Genomic DNA, 23,662 nt, shown 5'->3' on the forward strand with positions numbered 1-23,662 from the left:
TGGAGAAAGGCAAGACCGTGTCACATGTCTCCCTACTTCCAATCTTGCCTCCCCTACATTGTTATTCCTGCGGCTGCCAAAGAAAATATGATTATGTAATGCCTCTGCTTAAATTCTTCCAGTCGCCTATGGTATTTAGAATAATGCCCAAACTCCTTTACAGAGCCTGTGAGACCTCACGTGGTCCGGCCTTTGCCAATCTCTCCTTCCTCCTTCCCTCACTTCATGAGCCCAGTGTTTTTTTTAAACAAGTAGTAAATAAAAAGTTTAGTCAATTATGTAGGTACATAGAATAATACCATGCAAAAGTAAGTTTGTGTCTCACTGTTTTGAAAAGATTTTTGTGTTTTTTCCATATTATCCAGTTCAAGACTTTATAATAAATAACAAAATAGAAATAAGTAAATATTGCCCTTAGGTGCTTCATGGTGACCATGGAAATGTGCCTGCAAAGGGCTAGCAAATTCAATGAGATAGCAGAGGTCAGATCTAACGGACAAGAAATATTGATACGCTTACCTCTGCAGTTCTCTTATTTTGAGAAGCAAGAATCTAGTTTTTTTCCTTTATTTTTTTCTCTTTTAACTTTTTTTTAAATTTTTTTAAAAAAATATATCTTTATGGATTTCAGAGAAAGGGAAGGAGAGGGAGAGAGACAGAAACATCAATGATAAGAGAGTTGTTGATCGAGCCCACAACCCAGGCATGTGCCCTGACTGGGAATCGAACCCTGATCACCTGGATCCCAGGTAGGGGCTCAACCGCTGAGCCACGCCCAGCCAGGCTATTTTTTTCTCTTTTAAAAATATGTGTTTATTTCAAAGAGAGGAAGACAGTTAGAAACATCAGTAATGAGTCATTGACTGCCTCCTGCAAGCCTCCTACTGGGGATCCAGCCTGCAACCCTTGGCATGTGCCCTGACCCGGAATAGAACTGTGATCTGATTCATGGGTCCACACTCAACCACTGAGCCACACCACTGGACTCTGCTTTATTTTTAGACAGAAGCACAAATATATCCATGCCTGTCTGAGTAACTGATACTTTACACCTGATCTAGGAACATAAGGAGAACAACATGGGAGACTCAGAACTCAAGTTCTACATCAGTTCCCATGAAAATTTATGAAGGGGAGGGGGCTGTCAAGGTGAAAAATGTAGTAATAGAGTCTCCAGCATCAACAGAACTTTTGTGGGCACGTTTGGGGATCATAACATCTCTGATGGGTCACAAACAGCCCACTAGCCTCTGAGCCTGCAAACTGGTCTCTTTTGATAGATAATGAGCCTACAGACAGAGTGGTCTTTACAAATGCAAATCTGACCAAATTACATATAGGATGATTTTATTTTTCCTCCCCCCAAGTGTTTCTCCTTACCTTCGGAGAGGGAGATGGGAATGAGAGATATTCTAATAATAGTGACCACTATTTATTGATGGCCTGACTTAGTATATGTCAGATCCTGAGTTAAACATTATATTATTGAATCTCTTAAAGCCTGTTATTAGGTGGGTATCATCCTCAACTTACAGATGAGGAAACCAGCCTTCGACTGGCCGCACACACTTGTCCAGGATCGCTCCCAGGTAAACCTGCCTCCAAATTCAGAGTTTGCAGCCACCGTAGTACACGCCCCGCGCCGGGCGCTGGGGCTGGAACTGCAATTCCCGTGGAGCTGTGCGGCAGCCTCGCGAGAATAGGCTTAAACTCGGCGGCGGGAAGGCCGCAGCTCCGGCTCCCCCAGCAGTTGGGAGGCGGACGGCTGAGGCGATGGCGGACAGCTACGTCTCTGACAGCGAGCCTACGACACGTACGCTGCTGCGGCGCGTGCTGGATGCAGAGGTCCCGCGCACCCCGCGGCGACCCCGGAGTACTCGGGCTGGGTATGTGAGGGCGCTGCCCGAGCACCTGGGCAACCGGAGGGCACTGGCGGGTGGGGTCTCGGCGTGACCCAGCGCTGACCCAGTTTGGAGAAGGAAACTGAGAGTTGCGGAGCCCAAGGCTCCGAGAACAGGTGCTACTCCCTTATCTGGGCTTGGGTCAGCTGTTTGTGCCCTCACCCCGGGGACTTCAGGCCACCAGGAGTTCAACTATGCCCGCGTTTTAGATGGTCCGCCCCTGGAAGTGAAGGATAGGCGCTCAGAATCCGGCCTTCTGCCCAGTTCTCTAGGCCACTTTCCCCCAAACCAGCCTAGGGTGTGTCAAAACATCTGCCCTGAACTACCTCCCAGGTGGTCCCTCCTTTCCCTGCACATTCAGTCCTACTGTCCTTGTAGCGCCCAGCTGGAAGATGGGAAGGGAGCTGGGGAGCACAGCCTTGGTAGAAGACGGGAGGCAGGAACTGGAAAGGTTCTTTGCTAGGGAACAGGAATTTGGCCTGACTTGGTGGGAGTGTCAGCGGGTGAAGGCTGTGGTGAGCTCATGGTGCAGAGGGTGTGGTAGTTGGCATCTGCCAGACTGCGGCAGTGCAGTTCCTTTATAGGCAATGGAAAGCCATTCATTACAGGTTTTAGAGCTATGTTGATGAGGTGGGAGCTGTACCCTGGGAACATTTATGTGGTTCTGGAATCTGAGAGGGATTTGGACTAGAGAGACTAGGGCTAGAATGACCCATGTGGAGGTTGCTGTCAGACCCTGATGAGTACTTAAAAGGTTTAAAAATATTTAAGTCTCTTTCTTAGATTGTTATTTTAATGGCTGGAATGGATACACTTCCAATTACTCCTCTTGTCTGTGTGGCTAATCCCTACTTCTGCCAAAGTCACCTCTGTGACTTCCTCAGCCCCTCTCTCTAACTGGGTCATTGTTTTCTCTCTCATCCCATACCTCTTCAGCTCCCTTTCATCCATAACACTAGTGACATAGAGCTGGGAACAGGCTGTGGGAAGGACAAGTGGTTTCTGGGTCCCTGGCCCTGAGGGAAAAAGTCTTCAGGCCAAGATCCCTGATAAAGACACATCCCTGCATCCTCTAGTTCCCCCTCACTACATAATTCTCAGAGCCACCGATCTTTATACAGTGCCCAGAGAACCCTGGTTGAAACGCCTTTCTCTATGAGGTTGAGGAGCCAAACAAAGACAACTGCCAGGCGGCATTCACATAGAGCCAGGGTAAGTGCCCATTCCACTCACCACTATAGGGCTCTGGCTGCCTCCAGGGACCCCTAAGTTCTAGCTCTGTTCTTGAGCCCACCATGAGGGAATCTCAAGGCAAAGGAACAGACTGTTTGCTTGGTGCTTTTGCCTAAAGTCTATTGGCAGATTGGCCCACATCCAAACCAGTGAACATCTGAAGGAACAAACACCCCGGACTCTGCTTGAGAATATCCTACTAACTGGTAAGTGAGCACTGGTCTGCTGGTCAGAGTTACACACCAGTCCCATGGTATCCCCTTATTCAGGGCAGCTTGCCCTGCTAGCCCCACCCCTTCTTATTATTTTTACAGCCCCAGAATCTTCCATGGTTATGCCAGAGTCAGTGGTGAAGCCAGTGCCAGTACTGCAGATGGTCCAGTTCTCTAGCCAGGAAAGCAGTCCGGGCAGGTGCATAGTGAATCCCCACCTTGGAGCTGGGCTGTTAGGCAGCTCTGATCAGGCGGCTTCTTTGGGGGTCCTAAAAGCTATATTTGGGCTTCCTGGCCTGTCTGAGATTAGCTCCATACTTATAGCCTGGAGCTGCAACTTCCTGAGCTCGAACCTCCCACAACCCTGGCTCCAAGTCAGCTGGCTTCTGGCAAGAGGAAGCAGAGGCTGAGATTGTCAGAGTTTCAGCAAGGAATGGACCAGGGGCTGCCTGTCCCCCAAGGTGAGGCCCTGGACAACACCTATGGCCACCCTCTCTCCCCTGTTTTCTGTAGAGGCTTAGGAGGCCTGAGAGAGGGCTATCATGAGCCTGGTAACTTATATTTCCTTCTTTTAGGTCCTCTTGCAGAGTCTCATGGGAATGCTGGTGCCTCCTCCCTCACCAGGTGCTATTCCCTTTTCTGGGGGTTGGTGGAGGAGAGGCTTGGGGGAGAGGGTGTTGACTAGAATGGATTCTGGCCATACTGCTCCCTGCGTTTTAGCCTTACTGCATGGTAGCTGTGTTCTAAAAGATGAGAGCACCAGGGCAGATGGAGAAATCAGGGGTGGGGGGCTAGGCCTCAGGTAGCTGACTTTCCTTTGTGCCTCCTCTCTCCCACTAGCTCCCTCAACCTGACCTTTGCCACACCTCTCCTGACACAATCAGTGCAGAGGCCTGGTTTGGCCCGCAGACCTCCAACACGCCGAGCTGTAGATGTGGGTGCATTTTTGCAGGATCTGCAAGATACTTCTGCGGCCTTGGCTCTTCCAGGTAAGGTTGAGATTTCCTTCTTTCAGCCTGTGGGGAAAGCTCTCTCCCCATGACAGGAGGTGCTGCTGAGTCCAGGGTTGCTCCCCTCTTCATTGGGTCAAGGACAGTGAACAAGCCTGACCAGCAGGTCTATAAGGAGTTTCTGCTTTCTTTCCATAAGGTTTTCTTATCTTGGTGGGACCTAGTCTTAGTCCCTCAGGGTCTTACAGGACCCCATATCCTTGAGCTACAAGGCTGAGGATAGGAAATGGGTGGTTAGAGTTTGTTGAGAGGTTGAAAGGGGCAAAGTTTCAGGATAGCTGGCCATTCAAGCTGACCTGGGAATCTGATTCCAGAAGACAAGTTCACTAGGGTAAGAGGAGGGTTCCAAGCAGAGGGAGCAGAGGGAGAAGTAGAGAGTGGAGGCATGGATGAGCAGTTTGTGCGGGGCAAGCAGTGGAGCCTGGGAATGCCAGGCTAAGGAGCAGGAAGGTAAGCAGAGAGTTGTATTACAGAGATAAGGCTTAGAGTGCTGTGTAATCTTCTGTCTCTGAAGGCTGCTTGGGATAGACTTATGGGCCCCCCCTTATGGCCAGGCCCTAGTGACTGGATAGCAGCAGGTGGTCAGGAATATACTGAGTGCCATCTGGCCCTTGATCTTCAGGTGACAGGACCCCTGTTGCTACCCTGCCAACGGACACAGTATTGGAGGACACCCAGCCTTTCTCCCAGCCTTTGATTGGCCGTTCCCCCAGTATGCATCACTCCCTCCCCTGTCCCTCTCTCTCTGCTGAAAGGACTGTCAGCCGCAGGACACGGAGCAGTGGGCCTGGGATGCAGAAGAACAACAGTGAGTATGTGGGGCAGGTGACCTAGAGACAAGCCAAGCTTGGGCAAGAGTTGGCACTGGTTGTTTTCCCTCCTTGGGTCCATATGTGTGCCCCTCAGTCCCATGGCTGTTGGTCTCTCCTCCATCCATGTGTAGAGTCAGTGTTACACCAGGAGACTCTAAACCAATACTTGGGGCTGCCTCTGGCCTTCTTCTCTTAATATGCTAGGCTGGGTTTTACTATTACATCTTTACCCTTTTCAGAGTTACAGCCTTGGCCTACTACTTCTCTAGCCTGTATTCTCTCCCCTTGATTCAGGTCCTGGGAAACCAGCCCAGCTTCTGGCAGGAAAGGCAGAGGAGGTTGATGCCTTTACTAATGGCTTCCCAAACACCAGCAATAGTATCTCTGGAGAAGATGGACTAGAGCCCTTACAGGGTGGAGTTGGTGAGGAGGTAGAGGAACTAATGGAAGAAAGTTTAAGCGTGAGTGAAGTGAAAGAGGCAGCAGGAGCACAAGGATCTGCCAGAGCAGAAGAGCCTGAGACACACACACAAGTGATAGAAGCAGAGGGATCCTGGGGCACTACCGAGGCCAAGGAGCCAGAAGTATCTTCAGGAGATAAGGACATTGCAGGTAGGACAGGTAAAGGGCCCAGTGCTGGGATCAGGGGGTGAGTGGGTAGGTGACAGTTGTGTTCAGTCCATGGCCTTGGAGGAGGGCCTTATCTGGGTTGTATTTCTGAGCACAGGTAGTGTTGGGCCAGGGAGACTGAGGTACGCCTTGCTTGGCTGGCTAGAGCTAGATGGGGCCCTTGATGAACAGGACAAAGAGGCTGTAGGCCTTCAGGGTTGTGTGAGATGTTAGGTATGAGCTCCTGGTAACCCTGCCTTTTCTCTACAGCAAGTCCAGAGTTGGCCTCCAGCACCCCGGAGTTTCCTCAGGCCAGGCAACTTGAGTTCCTTGAGCCAGCCCCACCAACGAGCACTGCAGTGTAAGATCCCATGACCTTGTTCCACATGGGCCCCTTGGGAAGGGGCAGGCACTGTGGTTGGCATTGGGCACCACAGGGTTATCCCTCTTCCTACAGGTATGCAGATGATTACCCTCCAGAGCACCCTTAGGTGGGCTGGGTGGGGCTCACCACCACCACATCTGTTTTCCTGGTGCCTGCTTCCAGGGGCTTAGAGAGCCTGGGTAGGGGAAGTGGCTAGGTCAGTATGTAGTCAGAAAAGGTTTCATGAAGGAGGATTAGCAGAATCAGACAGGCAGCAATGGGCTGAGGGGAGGGAATGTCCATGCCGAGGCCTAAGGGTCATGGACCTAAGCAAGTACCAGATTGTTTGATGAGGCTAGACAGGGACATTGGGTCCAGACTGTGGAGCATCAGGGCCACAAGGAGAAACCAGGCCTCTATGTGGCCCCTTGTCCCCCTCCCCCTCCCCCCACCCTCAGCAGATAGTTGGAGCTGTTGGTCCAGGCTGACCAAGGAACACAAGGGCCCCTTGGCCCTTGCAGGAGCCAGCAAGATCTATCTTTGATTAGGGGCCTCTTCAGGCAGCAGCTCTTTTCTACCCCCAGCTTATCTTCAGAGCCTCTGGAGCCTCTATCAGCCAGGCTTCCTCCCAGGGTCCAAACTGCTGGCCCCAGACTCCGTCAAGATCCCTATAAGACTGGACTGAGCCACTATGCTAAGCTCTTCAGCTTCTATGCTAAAATGCCCATGGAGAAGAAGGCTCTTGAGATGGTGGAGAAGTGGTGAGTCCTGGACCCTCAGGTGGTGAGAGGAGCCCCTCACATCATGAACAGTCTATTCAATCTGTTCTACCCCCACCTTCTTGATAGCCTGGACAAGTATTTCCAGCGTCTTTGTGATGACCTGGATGTATTTGCTGCTCATGCTGGCCGCAAGACTGTGAGGCTAGAGGACCTGGAGCTGCTGATGCGAAGGTAAGTGGACGGAAGCAGGGAGGTTCTATGTGTGGGAATGCTGGCGCTGATTCTGTCTGTCTCTGTCTTCTGCTGTAGGCAGGGCCTGGTCAATGACCAAATCTCCCTTCACGTGCTTGTGGAGCGGCACCTGCCCCTGGAGTACCGGCAGCTCCTCATCCCTTGTGCTTTCAGTGGCAATGCTGTCTTCCCTGCCCAGTAGTGGTCAGACTTCGACACCTGCCCTGTCCCCTTGGCCCCACATACTGTTCCAGGTCTCCTTACCACACCCCATCATCAATAAAGTATCACGCCCAGCAGGTGTAGCCCAGAGGTTGAGCATCGACCTATGATCCAGGTGATCACATTTCAATTCCCTGTCAGGACACGTGTCCCGGTTGCAGGCTCGATCCCCAGTAGGGGGCGTGCAGGAGGCAGCTGTTCAGTGATTCTCTCTCATCATTGATGTTTTTATCTGTCTCTGTCTCTCCCTTCTTCTCTTTGAAAACCAATAAAAACATATTAATAAGTATCACAAACAGAATATGCTGTGTTTTGATACATGTCCTGGGGCCAGTCAGGCAGGGACCAGCCCTCTCCCCTTGACTCCCCAGCATAAACCTGGAGAATAGCTTGAGTTCAGACAAACAATTTTATACTAAAAGGCCGGGGTAGCTGCCCATAGTGGCCCTAGCTTACAGGCTCCTGCTCCCGAGGTCCCTTACGCCTTAAGTCGATCATATGAAGCCGCTCCAGTACAGTCTGGAGCTGTAACACAATGTCTTCTTCCTTCTCCTCACCATCCTCTGGGGGTTCTGTCACAGGGAGCTGGAAGGCCTGGCTCAAATAGCTGTTCAGGGTCTGGTTGTCCAGGCTGGGATCAATGATCATCAGGGCCTCATGTACCTGGGGTAGGGTCACTTCATCAGAGCTGCCCCACAGGAAAATAGAGAGATAGATAAGCCTTGATACCTCCCTCCAACACCCCAGACCCCAAGGTGCCTTCTGCTAGGCTTGCTGCCCAGCAGCAAGCTCAGTACACAGGGACTTGAGATGCCACCCTGTGGCCCAGCCTGTGGGACTTGCCTATGGCTACATGGGCTTGAGGGCCCCAGGGTCACTCACAGTTCCAGGCCCAGCTCCTGCTTTAGCTCCTTTAAGTACTCATCCTTTTCATCCATGTACTGTTCCCACAGCTTTTGCACAAAGGGCATACTCTGGCCCTCCGCATCCTGGGAGGGGCCATAAGACAGGGTGATAGTACATGGGCTAGCGTCTAGCAGAGACTAGGGCAGGGCTGGGCAAGTTCCTGGTCCCCCATCAACCACCCACCTCCATAAACAATGAGCGGTAGTTCAGCAAGTCTGCATTGCTGCTGTTGGTGTGCCAGCCCCCTGCCTCCATCAGCTCCTGAATTTTCTCTTCCTTCTTCAAGGGGAAGTTGCTCTTCAGAACAGTGCTGTGAGGAAACACAAGGGCCTGGCTGAGGCCTGCCTACCCATTTCCTTACACCCTTTTGCCAGCCCACTACTGCTCAAAAGTAGCCAGTACTGAGGCTGTGGCCCTTCCCACCAGGCTCCCTTTCCCCTGTACATCTGGGAGCCTGGCCAGAGGGAATATCAGGCAGGAGTTTGAGGTGGCCTGGCAGCCTCTCACCTTAACTGCTCCATGGTTAGTAGCCCCTCATTTTGACTGTCAACATTTGTCATCTCCTTCAGCAGCTGTGTTACTGTCTCCTTCTGCTTGATGTACACATTTTCACTCCTCTGCAAGGAGGAAAGCACTGACTAACTTGCTGCCTCTTGGAGGGGTAGAGACAGAGCTGGCCTCTGCTGGGGACAAAGGGCGGAGGGCCATACCCAAGTTCACCTTCTCCGTCAAGATTGCATAGAACTGACTCATGATCTCGTTGGAGCGGAAGAGCTTAATATTTTCAAAAATGGTGTAAGCCCAGGCCATGGCATCAGTAGGACCAAAGCGACGCTCCAGGAAATTTAAGAAGAAATCTGGAAAATTCTCTTTCTGCAGTGTGGGGGAAAGACTGCTTCATTAGTCATCCCACAGTTGGTTGGCCCTCCACCCTGCTCCCTAGCACCTTGTGGGAATCCCCCCCCATCCCCCGCATAGCTCTAGAGGGCACACCTGGCCAGATGGCTGGTGAGATCTGACCTGCTCCTCAGCAAGACGTTCCTTCCAGGCATCCTTGAGGAGGTTTACCACATCCTTCTTGGTTGGCTTCTTGTTCTCCACCATGCCATCAAACCGAAGGAAAGAGGGGACGGATTCCTCATAGCCCTAGAAGGGAGAGTATCAGCTCATCACTGAATCCTCAAGCAAGGCAGAGCCCCAGAGGGTTCCCCCAGAACCTCAAGTCTTCTTAGCGGCAAGGCCTAGCCATTCTGGCTGGCCGCAGGCCTCCCAAGCCCAGGGAATCCCCTACCAGACCAGGGAAGAAGTCTTTCTCCCGGAGCAGCCCCTCGCCAATCTCCTCCAGGAGCACATCCACCAGCTGGTCACTGTTCTTGCCCTTGGCCAGCATGTGCCAGCGATCTGGGCCCCCAGCCACCACTTCTGCAGGTGGAGAGAGGAAGCTGAAGTCCAGACTGCACACTTGAGCAGTCCTTGCAGCCCCAATTACCTTCAGTGGCCATCATAACCTTTACACTTGATCCAGTCAGGCCGTGGTGTGGAGGTGCGCTGGATCTCCTGCAGCTCAGAATAAAACTGGTCCCGCTCCTTCAGCGTGCTCATGTGCAACTGCAGTAGTATCTCATGCTCCTTTCGGACCTCTTCATAGTCATCTCTCAGGCTTTCCAGCTGTGGGCAAGGTAATTGGTCCTTGCTGCCCACCTGCATGACCCTGCCCTACCCTGCCTGGCCTGCCTGCCCACCAGCACCTGCTCCTGAAGATCCTTGTTGGTCTTCTCCTGCATTTCAAAGTCCCTCCTGGGCACCACATCTCCAAAGTTGGCCTTCATGGTGTTGAGTTCCATCTGTGTGCGGGCCAGGTCTTGCCGGGCCATCTTCAGAGCCAGTGTTAACTTCATGGGGTCCTCCCCCCAGATGCCTGCCAGGGGGCCTGGCAGCTCGAATCACCCTGGCTCTGGGGCTTATAGCCCAGGGCAGGGTTAGAGTGTCCCTTGGGGTGTATCTCAGGTCCTTTTGCTCTCCCTGCTTGGGAACCCCTAGGTCTTTCCCACGTTGCTATCAGCCTATGGCTGAGAACTTTAGAGAAGCCCAGGACAAGGGGTACCAGGTCTGTCCTGCCCTTAGGGAGTCTAGGCTGCTTCAGCTGCCAGAAATTGTTTCCTACTTAAGCAGTGAGTCTATGATTCTCAGCTCAGAAGATCCACAGACCCAGGTGGCAGCAGGAACATCTCTCATCAGGAATGGGCACAAAATGAGCAGATATTAGGAGAGTTGAATGAATGGGAGTAATGAGAGCAACTTCTCTGCAGCACCTCCTCCAGAGAGAAACCTACCTCGGACTTACCTGGGGACTGGGCTAGCGACATGTCTTCCCGCTGGTACCGTAGCTCATTCAGGTCTGCGATGAGGATCTTGCGGGCATCTCGTTCAGTGAGGTAGCGTAGATATTCCTCAGCCAAGTTCTTCCTCAGTTTAGTCACCTGTTGGGGAAGTGGCTGCATGGTCAGGGGCTAAGTCACCACAGGGGATGCGATGCATGCTGGGTGGCCCCGTCACAGCCTGGGAACAAGAAAGCTAGAGGAAGAGGGAAACTGGCCATTCTTGAGAATCAGCAAAGTGCCAATGTGTGGAGAAAGTATGGCAGCAAGGAGCAGAACTCTGCTGGCATTTGGGGCCACACTGAGCCATTGCTGAGCCAAGGCTGAGTGTGGAAGTAGCAGGGGCTCTGGGGAGGTGGTGGCTCAGTATGTTAGTCCAGGCAGAAGTGTGGAGGGAGTCACCTCAATGCCCAAGGCCTAGGGTCACTCCTGGGATGGGAGTGGCAGGGATTCAGGGAGTTGGTTACTGTACTGTTCCCTTTTACCTCACTCTGCAACGAGATCTTCTCCTCATTCTTTTTGTCAATGAGTTTTAGCAAATTCATCTTCTCTTTCTTCAGCACGGAGATTTCAGATCTCTCTTCAGCCCTCATGGCCAAGATCCTTTCGTTGCAGTCCTCATTCACCGTGACAAGCTTGGCCTTCAGGGGTTCCAGAGCCCGAATCTTCTCCCTCTGGTGGGCTAAGCAGGGACAAGTGGGAGAGACCCTTTGGGGCCCTGGAGAACAGCCAGGAGAAACTGATTCTAAGGTCATAGTGAGTGGCTATGTCCCTTGCAAACTCCAGGAGTCTACTCATGCCTTGGTCAAAGCATGGCCCCTATTTAAGGCCTTTCTGCACTTGCTTTTAAACCAGGGGCAGAGCCCAGCCAGGCGTGGCTCAGCAGTTGAGCGTCGACCTAGGATCCAGGAGATCGGGGTTCCATGCCCGGTTGTGGGCTCGATCGATGACTCTCTCATCATTGATGTTTCTATCTCTCTCTCTCCCTCTCCTTTCCTCTCTCTGAAATCAATAAAGATATATAAAAAAAATAAAAAGTTTAAAAATAATAATAAAAATAAAAATAAATAAACCAGGGGCAGAGCCCAGCCAGGCATGGCTCAGCAGTTGAGTGTCAACCTAGGATCCAGGAGATTGTGGTTTAATTCCCAGTTAGGACACATGCCCGGGCTGCAGGCTCGATCTCCAGTGGGGGGCGTGCAGGAGGCAGCCAATCAATGACTCATCCTTGATGTTTTTCTCTCTCCCTCTCCCTTCTTCTCTGGAATCAATAAAGATATATTTTTAAAAAATTTAAATCAGGGGCAGAGTCCAGATGATGACTGGAGTCTCACCTATGTCCTTTCCCCCACGGCCTTTAGTCCTGCAGCTGCACCATGCCTGGCACCTGGGAGGGGGGGGTCCTTCTTCCCAGAGGTACTCCCTCCCTTCTGGGATCACTCTCAATGGAAAAGATGCTCTATTTCCTACAGATACTGCCTCATCATGCTTCCCAAGTATAGGAGGTGGTCAGGTTCCCTGGGGTGCCCCAGCGGAAACAAAAAGGATAAGCAGGGCTTGGTGACCTTAAGGCTGTTAGCTGCCCCAGCGCTGCTGCAGAGCCCCGAAAGGTGAGGGTAGGATCCTCTCTACCTCTTCCAGTCTGGGCCCAGACAGGGAGGCTGCAGTCTTACCCAGCATCACCTCATATGCATTCTTGATGGAGGATAGCAATGGCTTGTACGTTTTGAAGTCCTCTATGAAGAACTCGAAGATCTCTCTGTAAGGCTGGCAAGAAAAGGGAACCTGTCACCTGACCTATAGCTGCTACCCTCAGTGGGACCTGAGTTTTTCTTTACTTGGCTTAGAAGTATTCTAGCACATTGTTTGCGGGTAGTTTTTATTGCGCGCTCTACTACCAGTCAACGTAAAACATATAAATACGTTTCCCACATACAATGTGCTAGCATGAAGCTGCCAGGCAACCTACATTCAAATAAATGGCCCAGGCACCACCAGAGTCTCTCATAGTGCCAGGGAGCTGAGGGGTAGCTCTGTTCCTTTCAACTGCTCTCCAGAGGTCTCTCTTGGTGCTGTCTGAGGCTTGGCAGATGACCTAAGTCAGGGCCTCCCCCACTCTATACTGGAGCCCCCTCTCTGGCTCTCCAGGCAGCCAGCCAGCCTCCATGCACAGTGCCTCAGTTGGCCTCCCACCAGAACCCACCTGCCCACCCCCATCTTACAGTCCTGTAGGGGCAGGAGGAGGTAGAAGGCTCTGGCCTTGCATTCTTACCTCCAAGTGGAGGTGTGGTCTCCTGTCCCATTTAGACACACAAGAAGGGTTTGGAGGCAGCATTGTATACTGCAATGAGCATGGGCTCCCAAATCAGCCCTGAGCCTGAATCCCAGCCCCACCACTTCATAACCATATGCCTCCTCCAAGTGTATGCTTCTTTGTTGGGAAGTACTTTTAGCCTGTGAGCTTTTCTGTAAAGCCCCATCCAGGACCTGGCACTCAGATGGTGCTTAGCAAATGCTTTTGTCAGTGACAAGTGAGAAATGAGGGATTCCCCATCATCCTCCCTGTTTTAATAGGGATTTGGTGATTCCCTCCCTAATGTGTACCAGAATCCCAGTTGCATCTAGATTTCTCTCTGTTTGTTTTTTTTTCAGTCGTCACCCAAGGATATTTTTTCCATTGCTTTTCAGAGAGTGGAAGAGAGAGAGAGAGAGAGAGAGAGAGAGAGAGAGAGAGAGAGAGAGAGAGAGAGAGAAACATTGATGTGAGAGAGACACATTGATTCATTGATTGGTTGCCTCCCGCACCCGCCCTGACCACTGGGGCTGGGGATTGAGTCCACAACCGTGGTACATGCACTTGGTCAGAATTGAACCCAGGACTCTTCTGTCCACGGGCCCACGCTCTAACTACTGAGCCGAACTAGCTAGGGCTAGATTTCTTTCTCTTTATGTGTCTGGGCTAAGTTCCTGGAGCTTGGGGCTGTTGTCACAGTAATAGTGGACACCGTAGGACCACTGCTTGCCCAATTGCCAGGATTCAGGCTCCATTCACTGATATCCAGTGACCCAAGCTGGGCACTAGGGATCACAGCTGAAAAGACTGCAGACAGCACCCAGTCCACCTGGCTCAGTTGAAACTCAAGACTCAGAAGTTTTGGTTCCATACTGGCAGCCTTTCCTGCTCACTGGCTTGGGCATAGAACATGTTTCTCTTACCAGAAAAGGGAACCCGAAAGAGCTGGGAGAGGCTGGTTTCTCCTGAAGGTCAGAAGTGTTCAGTCCTAGTGAGTAAGGTTTCTTCCCGCCCCTCCCTCTGTCCTCCCTACAGTAATTTTGGGACTCTGACCTGCAGCCTCAGCTCCTGAGCAGGATTTGTGTTCAGGTCCAGCAGAAGGAGCTCCTTGCGTAGGTAGTTCTCTAGCTGCTCCAGATACTTTGGCTTCGCAGTGCCCAGGGGATGCTGCTGCCAGCTACTGCAGGGGGTGTTGGGCTGTTGTAATGGATACCCTATGTGGCTCTTGCACCCCTGCTCTGGGGCAACACCCCCAGCCCTGCACTATCTCTGAGCCCCATGTGGGGTCTGTACCAGCCTGTCCACCACCCAGCTGACCCTGGCTTACCCTGCTCTCTTCCAGTAGTCATCTGAACAGGGCTTTCGATTATGCAGAATGGTCTGGCCACTGGTGTATGTGGGCCACGGGGACAGGTGGCCACCAATGGAGGACTGACAAGAAGACTGCAGGAAGGGACAGGTGGTGTTACCATGGCAACATTGCTCCCCTTCCTGGTGCTGCTTTCCACCCTCCTCCCTCCACTTGTGATTCCCCCCCAACATCTCTTAATATAGTTCGTACTTATGATGATGGGCTGCAGAATTAGAGAGGGCTTAAGTTAAACCCCAGGTCTCCTTTATTAGCTGTGTGACCACAGGCTTAACTTCTCTGAGCCTCTGTTTCTGCATCTGTAAAATGGGGATGGCTGTAGTTCCCATCTTACTGCATTGATATGAGGATACAATGAGAAAGCATAAAGGATGGGTTACCCGGCCCAGGCACCTTCTAGGAACTCAGCAAAGGTGAGCTATTCTCTTCTGTGGGTATGTCAGTTTGTTTTGGATACCTACGCTATGAAAACAGATGTGAGTACTGGTCAGGACCAGCCCAGGCCCCCATAACACAGCTAAGAGACAGAGATAGAAGAGGGCAGGCCCAGCCTCAGGCCTGGACTGACACAAACAAGACTGTCGAGATGGCAGCAGGGTGAGCTGTGGGCCCTGGGAGGAGACTGGGCTCTACCCTCTGGGGAAGGAGACCGGGAAGGTGGTAGGAGTGCCCTGAAGGAATGGGATCTCATTTTGAACCTTAAGCAGGAGTAGGGAGTGGAAGCAGTAGTATGTATGGGCTTTTTTTTTTAAACCTCTTCATGAAATACACAAAACAGAGGAGGAAAAAAATGACTCTGACTCAGAGAAGCCCATTTCTAGAGCTCATTCAGTCATCTGCTTGTTCATCAAACATTTCTCGGTCCATAGTGCATGCCAGCCCCTGCTGGGATCTAGGAACATGAGGGAAAATGAGGGTGTGATTGGACTGGGGTGACAAAGGAACTGCTAATCACAAGTCAGCAGGTAGTGACTAAAGCCAAAGCATGGGCCCAGGGGTGGCTGGTTATTTTAGAGGAGGAGGTGATGGTGTTAGTAATGTTCAATAAAACTTGAATGAGTGCATGGGAGGAGCTGAGGTCACTCTGGGAGAGGGGGTGGGGGTGGGGGTGGTGGACACAAAAACTGCCTGGATAGCACCAACACTTCAGGGAAACAGCAGGAATTTAGAGCAGGCTGGCTGCGGCAGCCAGTGCAGAGAGGGACAGAGATGGAGCAGCAGCTTTATGCACAAGGGCAGCCCTCAAAGCCTTCCTATGACTGTGACAAAATTAGAAAACTCCTAAGTGCCTAAAAATAGAAAATTGTTATGTAGCCATGAAATGTTTACAAAGAGGTAAAACATGGAACAATATACTAAGGCAATAGCTCTAAAAGTTAAGTAAAGCCTGAAATTAGGAGAAAAAACAGGTAAAATGAAAGACCAGAAAAGATGGAGGAAATAATCCAAAAGGTTATCAGCAATTATTATTCTCTAATGATAGGTCCATGGGTCCTTATTTGTCTATAACTCTACATCTTCTTTTCTACAATGTACATAAATTACTTTCAAACATAAAAGAAAGCCTGGCCAGCATGGCTCAGAGGTTGAGCATTGACCTATGTATGATCGAGGGGATCAAGGTTCGATTCCCAGTCAGGGCACATGCCTAGGTTGTGGGCTCGATCCCCAGTAAGGGGCGTGCAGGAAGCAGCCGATCAATGACTCATCATTGATGTTTCTATCTCTCTCTCTCCCTCTGCCTGAAATCAATAAAGATATATTTAAATATATATATTATCAAATATAAAAGAAAATTGAATTATTGAATTCAATACTGAATTTAATATTAAAGCCTCCTCTGTGGCCCTAAGCCCAGCCTCCAGGTTCTTCTGGGATGTAAGGGCCAGGCCTACCTTCCATGCCCTACATATCCAGGTTCTAGAAGTCCTTCCAGGCTAATGGTAACCGGCTCCTGGCTCTCCTCAGTGTGGAAATGCCAAAGTCTCCTTGACTCTTCTTTGCATTCTGTTAGTTCTACTTGTTTAATCTCAATCTTGGGATCATTCATTCTTTCCCTAAATATTTTTGGGAATTATATAGTAAGCCATGTTGCTAGATCCCAGGGAGGACTCCAGAGTCTTGTGGGGGTCTGGATTGATCTAGCTCTATCTCCAGAATTGAAGGTATGGTATGTCTCACTCTTCACAGTCTTAAGTAGTACTCAGGAAATAATGCGGAATAAATATATAGGGGAGCACAATAATTTAGCATGGATAAAAGACATAAAAAAACCAAAAATGTTGCTCATTGGGTATATCTGTTTACACATGCTTTCCCTGGGTCAAAAATGCTCTATCCTAACTACTCATCCTTAACATCCCAGGGATTCTCCTTGATACTCTTCCTGCCTGACACCCACACTTCCTCGTCATCACACCCCCATCTTCTTTCAGAAACAGAGACTATGTCTGTTTTGTTTACCACTGTATCCCCAGTGCCTGGCACATAGTGAGAATCAACACGTATTTGCTGACTAAATGAAAATGGGGGAAAAAAGAGATGAAACAATTGTAGTAAGGAATTTAAATCCCTCCTATCAGAATAAGCTACATCAAACAGAAAAAGGTAAGACACTAATGCTGAGAGAAATGTAATTGATGGCAGAAGAACAGATTTATAACATACATTAAATGGAAATAAAGAAGAACAATCTTTTAATATACACACAAAAAAATTATAGGCCACAGAGAAGGTCTTAACACATTTTAAAACCAGAAACTATATACAGTTGACCTTTGAACAATGGTCACCAACCTCTATGCAGTCAAAAACCCACATATAACTTTTGACTCCCCCAAAACTTAACTACTAAGAGCCTTACTGATAACATAAACAGTTGATTAACACATATTTTATGTTCTTCTATTATGTGATGTATTCTTTTTTTTCTTTTTTTTTTAATGTCTTTATTGATTTCAGAGAGAGGAAGGGAGAGGGAGAGAGAGAAACATCAGTGATGAGAGAGTCATTGATTGGCTGCCTCCTGCATGCCCTCCCACTAGGGATAGAGCCCACAACCCAGGCATGTGCCCTGACCAGGAATCGAACCTCGATCTCCTGGATCAACCTCTGGGCCACGCTGGCTGGGCTGTAATGTATTCTTACAATAAAGTAAGCTAGAGAAAAAAAAAGTTAAGAAAATCAAAGGTTTGTCTGAGTTTTTTCAAATTGATGCAAATCTCCAAAAATTTTTCCAATATATTTATTGAAAAAAAATCTACATATAAGTGGACCTGTGCACTTCTAACTCATGTTATTCAAGGGTCAACTGTACTTTGCATTTGCTGACACAATGCAATGAAAATAGAAACAGACAATATACATATACCTCTAAAAAATTTGACCAGTTAGAAATTTTAAAATAAATTCATATTTTTCCTGACCCATTTATTACTTAAAATAAAAATATAGCCCTAGCAGGTCTGGCTCAGTGGTTAGAGCGTTGACCTGCAGACTGAAGGGTCCCAGGTTTAATCCCAGCCAAGGGTACCTACCTTGGTTATAGGCTCGATCCCCAGCCCTGGTTGGGACAACCGGTCTATGTGTCTCTCTCACATTGATGTTTCTCTCTCCCTCTCCCTCCTCCTCCCTCTCTCTGTCTCTGTCTCTGTCTCTCTCTCTCTCCCCCCCTTCCACTCTCCCTGAAAAGCAATGGAAAAAATATGCTCAGGTGAGGATTAAAAAATAAACATCAGTTCTTAATAAAAAAATACAAAGTGTTATAAAAATATTGAAATTACATGTTCAAAATGTTTGGGATATGATCAGAGAAGCACTCACAGGTATTTATTTTAATTGCTTAAAATCCTTTTGCTATTAAGAAAGAAAGCCTTGCCCAGCCGGAGTGGCTCAGTTGGTTGAGCATCATCCTATGCGCCAAAAGGTTGCCAGTTCAATTCCCAGTCAGGGCACATACCTGGATTGCAGGTTTGATCTGTGTTTGGGGCACCTACAGAAGGCAACTGATAAATGTTTCCCTCTCACATCAATAATTCTCTCTCTCTCTTCCTCCCTTCCTCTGTCTAACCAAGTCCTCAGATGAAGATTTAAAAAATAAATAAAGTTGAAAAGAAAAGAAAGAAAGCCTTAAGCTTGTGGTTGCTTGAAAAGGAACTATAATACATTTTGTTAAAACAGGAAACAAAAGTAGACATAGACAAACTGGAAAAATGAGAGAAGCCAAACTTAAAAATCAATCCAGAAAAAGCTTTTTTGAAAGACTATCAAAATTGATGTGATTCTTACAAAAGTGCAAAGTTACCCTGGAAGACACCAGGGTAGTTCTCAAAGAAACGCCTAACCCTGGTGAGTTAAAAAGGTTTTCACATTTTCAGAGGCCAGTCTTCGTGTTCTGACATTTCTGCCAGGAGAAAACGTGGCCACCCTACTTTGATTCCTGGGCATGTGCTGCTTCCTGGCCTGGTTATTAACAGCTGGGAAGGCCTCCAAAGCTGGTAGCTGGGAGGAGAGGTTCCGGGTGCTTCATTCTCTCTGCTTCCCCCTGCAGGTGAAAAGCGGGAAGGGCGGCCCGGGAGTGGAGGGGAACAATGCCCCCTGGTGGTTAAGCGCAGAGTAGCAGCCGCAGTGCAGAAGATAGGGAACGAAAGAGCGGGACCCCCCAGGTCCAGTGAGGAGGTGGGAGCTGAGGGGGAACTGGGAGTGGGTGTCCCAAGTCACTGGGTCTTGTGGGGCCGTGGCTGTACTTGGTCTCCCCACAGAATCCATACTACCCCCCTTTACCTCCCGGGAGTCACGGTCCCCATGTTGGGAGTCCCCAACCTCACAAAGTGTGTGGTCCATGTGTCCCCAAATCCTCCACACAAGACATACTCACAGGAGGAAAACCACCACACAGTCCACAGTACTCTGCTGTGAGCTGGAGTTATAAGTTTGCTCAAAGGTTTTTTTTCATATGTGACATTTGGACAACTGCTGTTTACTGATTAAAGAACAATCTTATGATCATATCAACAAAGCCCTAAATTACTTAATAAGACAGCATTCATTTTTATATAAAAACTTTAAAAAACAAAAATGGAGGGAGAAACTTTCCTGAGGCTGGTAAAGAGTCTCTACTTCCAACCCAGAGCCCAAAAAGCAATGGAGGAGCATCCCTTTACTCCTGCCTTCACACACCTCCTTGTAGCATTTATGGAACACATAAGCCAACCACTCAAATACCCAGCCCTGAAGGACCTTGGCAGATCTGGTGGGACCATCCCTGCACCTGGCACAGAGCCTGGCACATGGCAGGCTGGATGAAGAAATGAGGTCCACTCCAGAATGCAGAACTGCAGGTAAAGGGTTTCCACGGGCACAGGCTGAGCCTCTCTCTCTGCTGAGGAGTCTGAGATGAGGTGTGGCAAGTGTGCACTTTCTCACCCCAGACCTGGTGACCCTGGCGTCTGTGAGCTACACTCCCCTGATGGGAGAGGCCATTTGATGGCGCATGTTTCAGATGGGTGGTGTTTTTAGATTGCAGAGAGGGAAGCAGATAATATCTGGGGTCTGATATTTGGGGTTCCAACAGGATATCATCACTAACCAGTGTCTTCCGTTTCTGAGAAAGCTTGCGTTTCTGGGTATTACTGGTTTCTGCTAGGAAGGGCACATCTATGGTCACTCCTGAAGGCTGCAGGTGTGTTCTGCATAGAGAAGGGGAAGAAAGTGGTGGGTGACAAAGCCCTGAGGGGGGAGAGTACTTCCACCCTTCCCAGATCTACAAGACATGACCTTCTCTGACCTCAGAGTCAGGCTCTGGGTCTTCCAAGTGCTGCCTCCAGATTCCCAGATGTTGCCAACAGACTCCTGGCCCTGGGCCCAAACCGCTTTCCTACATTCCCAGAAACCTTCTCATCACCAGAGTCTCACCAACTCCTGCAGTGGTAGGACACCCTCACCATGAACCCATGGAACCCTGTGGGCCTATACTTTCATTCAGTGTTAAGCTGTGGCTGAGATGACAGTTTCATGTATGTGACTGGCATACCCTGGGGGTGTAATATCAAAGGCAGGTGCTATAGGACAAGAAGTACAGGGTCTGGGGTCGAAAAGCCAGGGTGGGAGTCTCGATCCTCCACTTACTGGCTGATAGGGCCTGGGATCTGACATCTGCAGTTCCAACAGAACCCCCCATAGGCAAGTCATTTAACCTCTCTAAGCCTAGTTTCCTGAAAAGGAAACGGAGACAAGCCTTGCTTTTCTTATCTCACAAAGTTGCTGTGAAGTTTAAATAAGAGCAAAAGAGATATGCAAAAATAGTCTGTAAGCAGCAAGGAGCTTTATAGATGTTAATTATGACAGCAGGATGGGAGAAAAGTAAATCCTAAGGAGGTGTTTAACTCCGAGGCCTCTTGGGAGAGACCATCCTTGCTCAAGCTAGGAAGGCATTTGGGGGTTAACAGGGAGGGCAGCAGTAAGCAGCAGATCTAGGTGAAACAAAAGGAGGAAGTAATTCCAGCAATCCATGGTGGTGGTGGGGTGATTTATGTAACCAGATAGGCTTGTGTCTTCATTCCTCTTGCTAGCTGGTGACCTTGGGCGTGTGGTTTAACCTCTGAAACTCAGTGGCTTTGTCCATAAGAGTAAGACTAGGGCTATTCAAACTCCAGGCAAGTTGAAAGCAGTAACATGAATCCAGTTGGGAAACCATGCCCCAGGCTTTCTCAGTCCTACTCTGTGGAGCAGTGACACCCCAAACTCTAGTCCTCTGTTGCCTCTAAAGCAAACAAGTGTGTGCAAACCATGTCGAATAAGCAGCTGGTGTGGAAAAGGAAGGGTTTTTGCCCAGATGTTCATGGGTTTGAGACAGGATTCAGCAGATCAACCCCACTGCTCACTGGGTTAAATCAATATCTTCCTGTCGAGACTAATCAATTATCCAAACTCTATTCTTGCCCCTGTTGGAGTTACCACATAAAAGCAAGGTAAGCAAGAAAATTATGGGGAACTCTCCAAATCCTGATAAGTTGCCAAGTGGAAAAGCTCAGTATATAACAGATGTTTTGAATGTCAAAGGAGACAACGGTCAAAAGGAGACTTGCAGATAATAATTTTAAAAACACCTGGTAGAGACTATATCCAAAAAGCTTAAGATGCTCCTTCAGTATTTTATTGAATTTATTGGGGGTGACATTGCTTAGTAAAATTATATAGGTTTCAGGGGTACAATTCTATAATACATCATCTGTATATTGTATTATATGTTCACCACCCCAAGCTCCTTTAGTATTATATTAAATATTTTATACTAATTCTCAGGTGAAACAGGAAACAGACATCTATGTTTCTACTTCAAAGGGAGAGAAAACAGAGTTGTTTTACTAATGGTAGGCAGTGGGTTTGTCAGGGGGTAACTATGTCCTGGTATTGAGTGAACTCAAGTGCTGAGTTCCATCCACCAAGCCACTGTGCCCAGGATGTGAGGACAAAAGGAGAGAACCAGTGGGGAGGAGAAACCTGCCCCAGGGAAATGTACAATTCAAAGGTCCCTTTTAGAGGGTCCTGCTAACATACCTATAGTGCTAAGGTCTGGCCTATCCTTCATCACCCTGACTCTGCTCTAAGAGGAGCTGGAGGACACCCTACACTGTACCTCTAAGGCAAACAGTGAACCTGGCTCAATGTACATTATTAAATGTTGGTGAATGAAGAATATGGATAGGAAGGAATGATGTTTTGTACTGCCTCCAAATTCAGCCTCAGCAATTGCATTATGCTTCCTTTTTTTTTTAACCCTCACCCAAGGGTATTTTTTCCATTGCTTCTCAGAGAAAGTGGGAGAGAGAAAGAGAGAGAGACATTGATGTGAGAGAGACACATCAATTTGTTGACTCCTGCACACCCCCCACCAGGGCTGGGGATCGAGCCAGAAACTGAGGCAGGTGCCCTTGGCCGGAATCAAACCCGGGAACCTTCAGTTCGCAGGTGGATGCTCTAACCACTGAGAAAATCAGCTAGGGGTACATTATGCTTCCTTCTTAAAATGAATGGGACTCTCTGCCTCTATTTCATGTCCGTTTCAAACATGGCTGCAGTTTCCGAAATCATTTGTAGCTAGCTAACACCACTCAAGCCTACTGTCTGGTTCTTGTAGATTCATTTAGCTTTGGATCAAATAATCAAATTGACATTTAATTTCCTGACTTTTGTAGGTTTTCTCTGTCAAGGCAGCAGACCTTGAAGGATTAGAGTTTAGTTGAGATCAGGGGTTTTGCTTTGGTAACGAGAAGGGAGAAACTACATTCATTCAACATTTACCAAATGCTTATTATATGCAAAAGCTGTTATGAGAGCATCAACTATTCTGCCTACATGTTCCCAAGAATGTTTGTGATGTGGGCTTGGCTTCATCATCCTCATATTTGAGATATAGAAGCAGAGGCCTGGGACTTTAAGGGCCTTCTCCCTAAAACTAGAAAAGTATTTACCAAAATCTTTGTTTTAATCCGCATACTTAGTGGTTTTCCTGGCTAACAGCTTGTTATATTTTTCAGTGCTCAGAGGTTACACCTCTGAATACAGGTAGGAGCTACCCTGAGGATGTGGAATGTGCCTGGTCTCCTTGTAGTCAGCCACCAATTTGACAAGCATCTTTGTCATAAGAGGGTGGGTAAAGAGGCAATTTATGCAAGAGTTCAGTTCAGTCTCACACGGCTGGATTCAAATCCTACCTCTACCACTTACAAACTTGTAAAACACGTGATCTCTCCAGGCTTCTATTTCCTCACTTGTAAAGTGGTCACATTACTATCTCATAGGGTTGTGTTAAATGTGATATGTAAAGCACTTGTCACATAATATACACTCAATACAAACAAGCTGGCTGTTACTAATGATGAAGTGCGTCTGTCTTTTTGCTAGCGAGTAATGTCACTGGAACAAGTCATTGGGCTTCAGTTTCTGCACCACGGACCCCATGGGACTGGAGCCCCAGACCAATGGACAGAGGCGGGAAGTACCGAGGTCCGGATCAGGTACCATTTCTTTTTCTGTACTCAAGTCCTCCTCTATGCCCTCTGCCCGGCCAGCGCCTACCTCGACGTGGTCGCGAAGCTGAAGCTCGGTGGCTTAGGGCAGGCCATGTCCCTCCGACAGCCGAGCCTCCCGCGCCAGCAGCGCAGGAAGCTGTGATAGTGTACAACCCGTCACCATGGCGACCAGGCCCCAGCAGCCAGCGGCGCGGGCGGGGTCAGGGTTGTGCCACGCCCTCGCGCCTGGTGCTGGCGACTCGGAGGAAGGCCAAGTAGCGAAAGTGGACTCAGACCCAGGAGCGGGATCTCCTGAGTATCAATCACTACAGCCGATTTAACCCTAGCTACCAGAACCAAGGCAGGGGGACGAACAGAGGCCATGGGGG

The 23,662-nt window shown here is 49.1% G+C and overlaps 2 protein-coding genes across 2 annotated transcripts; one reads left to right on the forward strand and one right to left on the reverse strand.

The window, feature by feature from the left end:
* The first annotated feature begins 1,739 nt into the window (after positions 1–1,739).
* On the forward strand, positions 1,740–7,617 carry CENPT (centromere protein T). The gene is made up of 12 exons (XM_087827534.1): positions 1,740–1,886; positions 3,023–3,113; positions 3,253–3,340; positions 3,449–3,545; positions 3,671–3,970; positions 4,187–4,335; positions 4,979–5,164; positions 5,463–5,780; positions 6,048–6,138; positions 6,726–6,902; positions 6,990–7,094; positions 7,173–7,617. The coding sequence occupies exons 1-12, from the start codon at positions 1,774–1,776 to the stop codon at positions 7,294–7,296; spliced, it is 1,839 nt and encodes a 612-aa protein (XP_087683660.1). The 5' UTR covers positions 1,740–1,773; the 3' UTR covers positions 7,297–7,617.
* On the reverse strand, positions 7,443–23,387 carry TSNAXIP1 (translin associated factor X interacting protein 1). The gene is made up of 16 exons (XM_016200730.2): positions 23,341–23,387; positions 19,850–19,949; positions 14,221–14,336; positions 13,947–14,073; positions 12,274–12,367; positions 11,086–11,282; positions 10,567–10,702; positions 9,971–10,140; positions 9,731–9,890; positions 9,514–9,644; positions 9,243–9,368; positions 8,943–9,095; positions 8,730–8,839; positions 8,406–8,532; positions 8,199–8,305; positions 7,443–8,004 (listed from the first exon to the last, which is right to left on the reverse strand). The coding sequence occupies exons 1-16, from the start codon at positions 23,385–23,387 to the stop codon at positions 7,764–7,766; spliced, it is 2,142 nt and encodes a 713-aa protein (XP_016056216.1). The 3' UTR covers positions 7,443–7,763.
* Positions 23,388–23,662: the final 275 nt, after the last annotated feature.

The sequence above is a fragment of the Miniopterus natalensis genome, chromosome 18 (assembly GCF_054644295.1).
Source record: "Miniopterus natalensis isolate mMinNat1 chromosome 18, mMinNat1.hap1, whole genome shotgun sequence".
NCBI lineage: Eukaryota > Metazoa > Chordata > Mammalia > Chiroptera > Miniopteridae > Miniopterus > Miniopterus natalensis.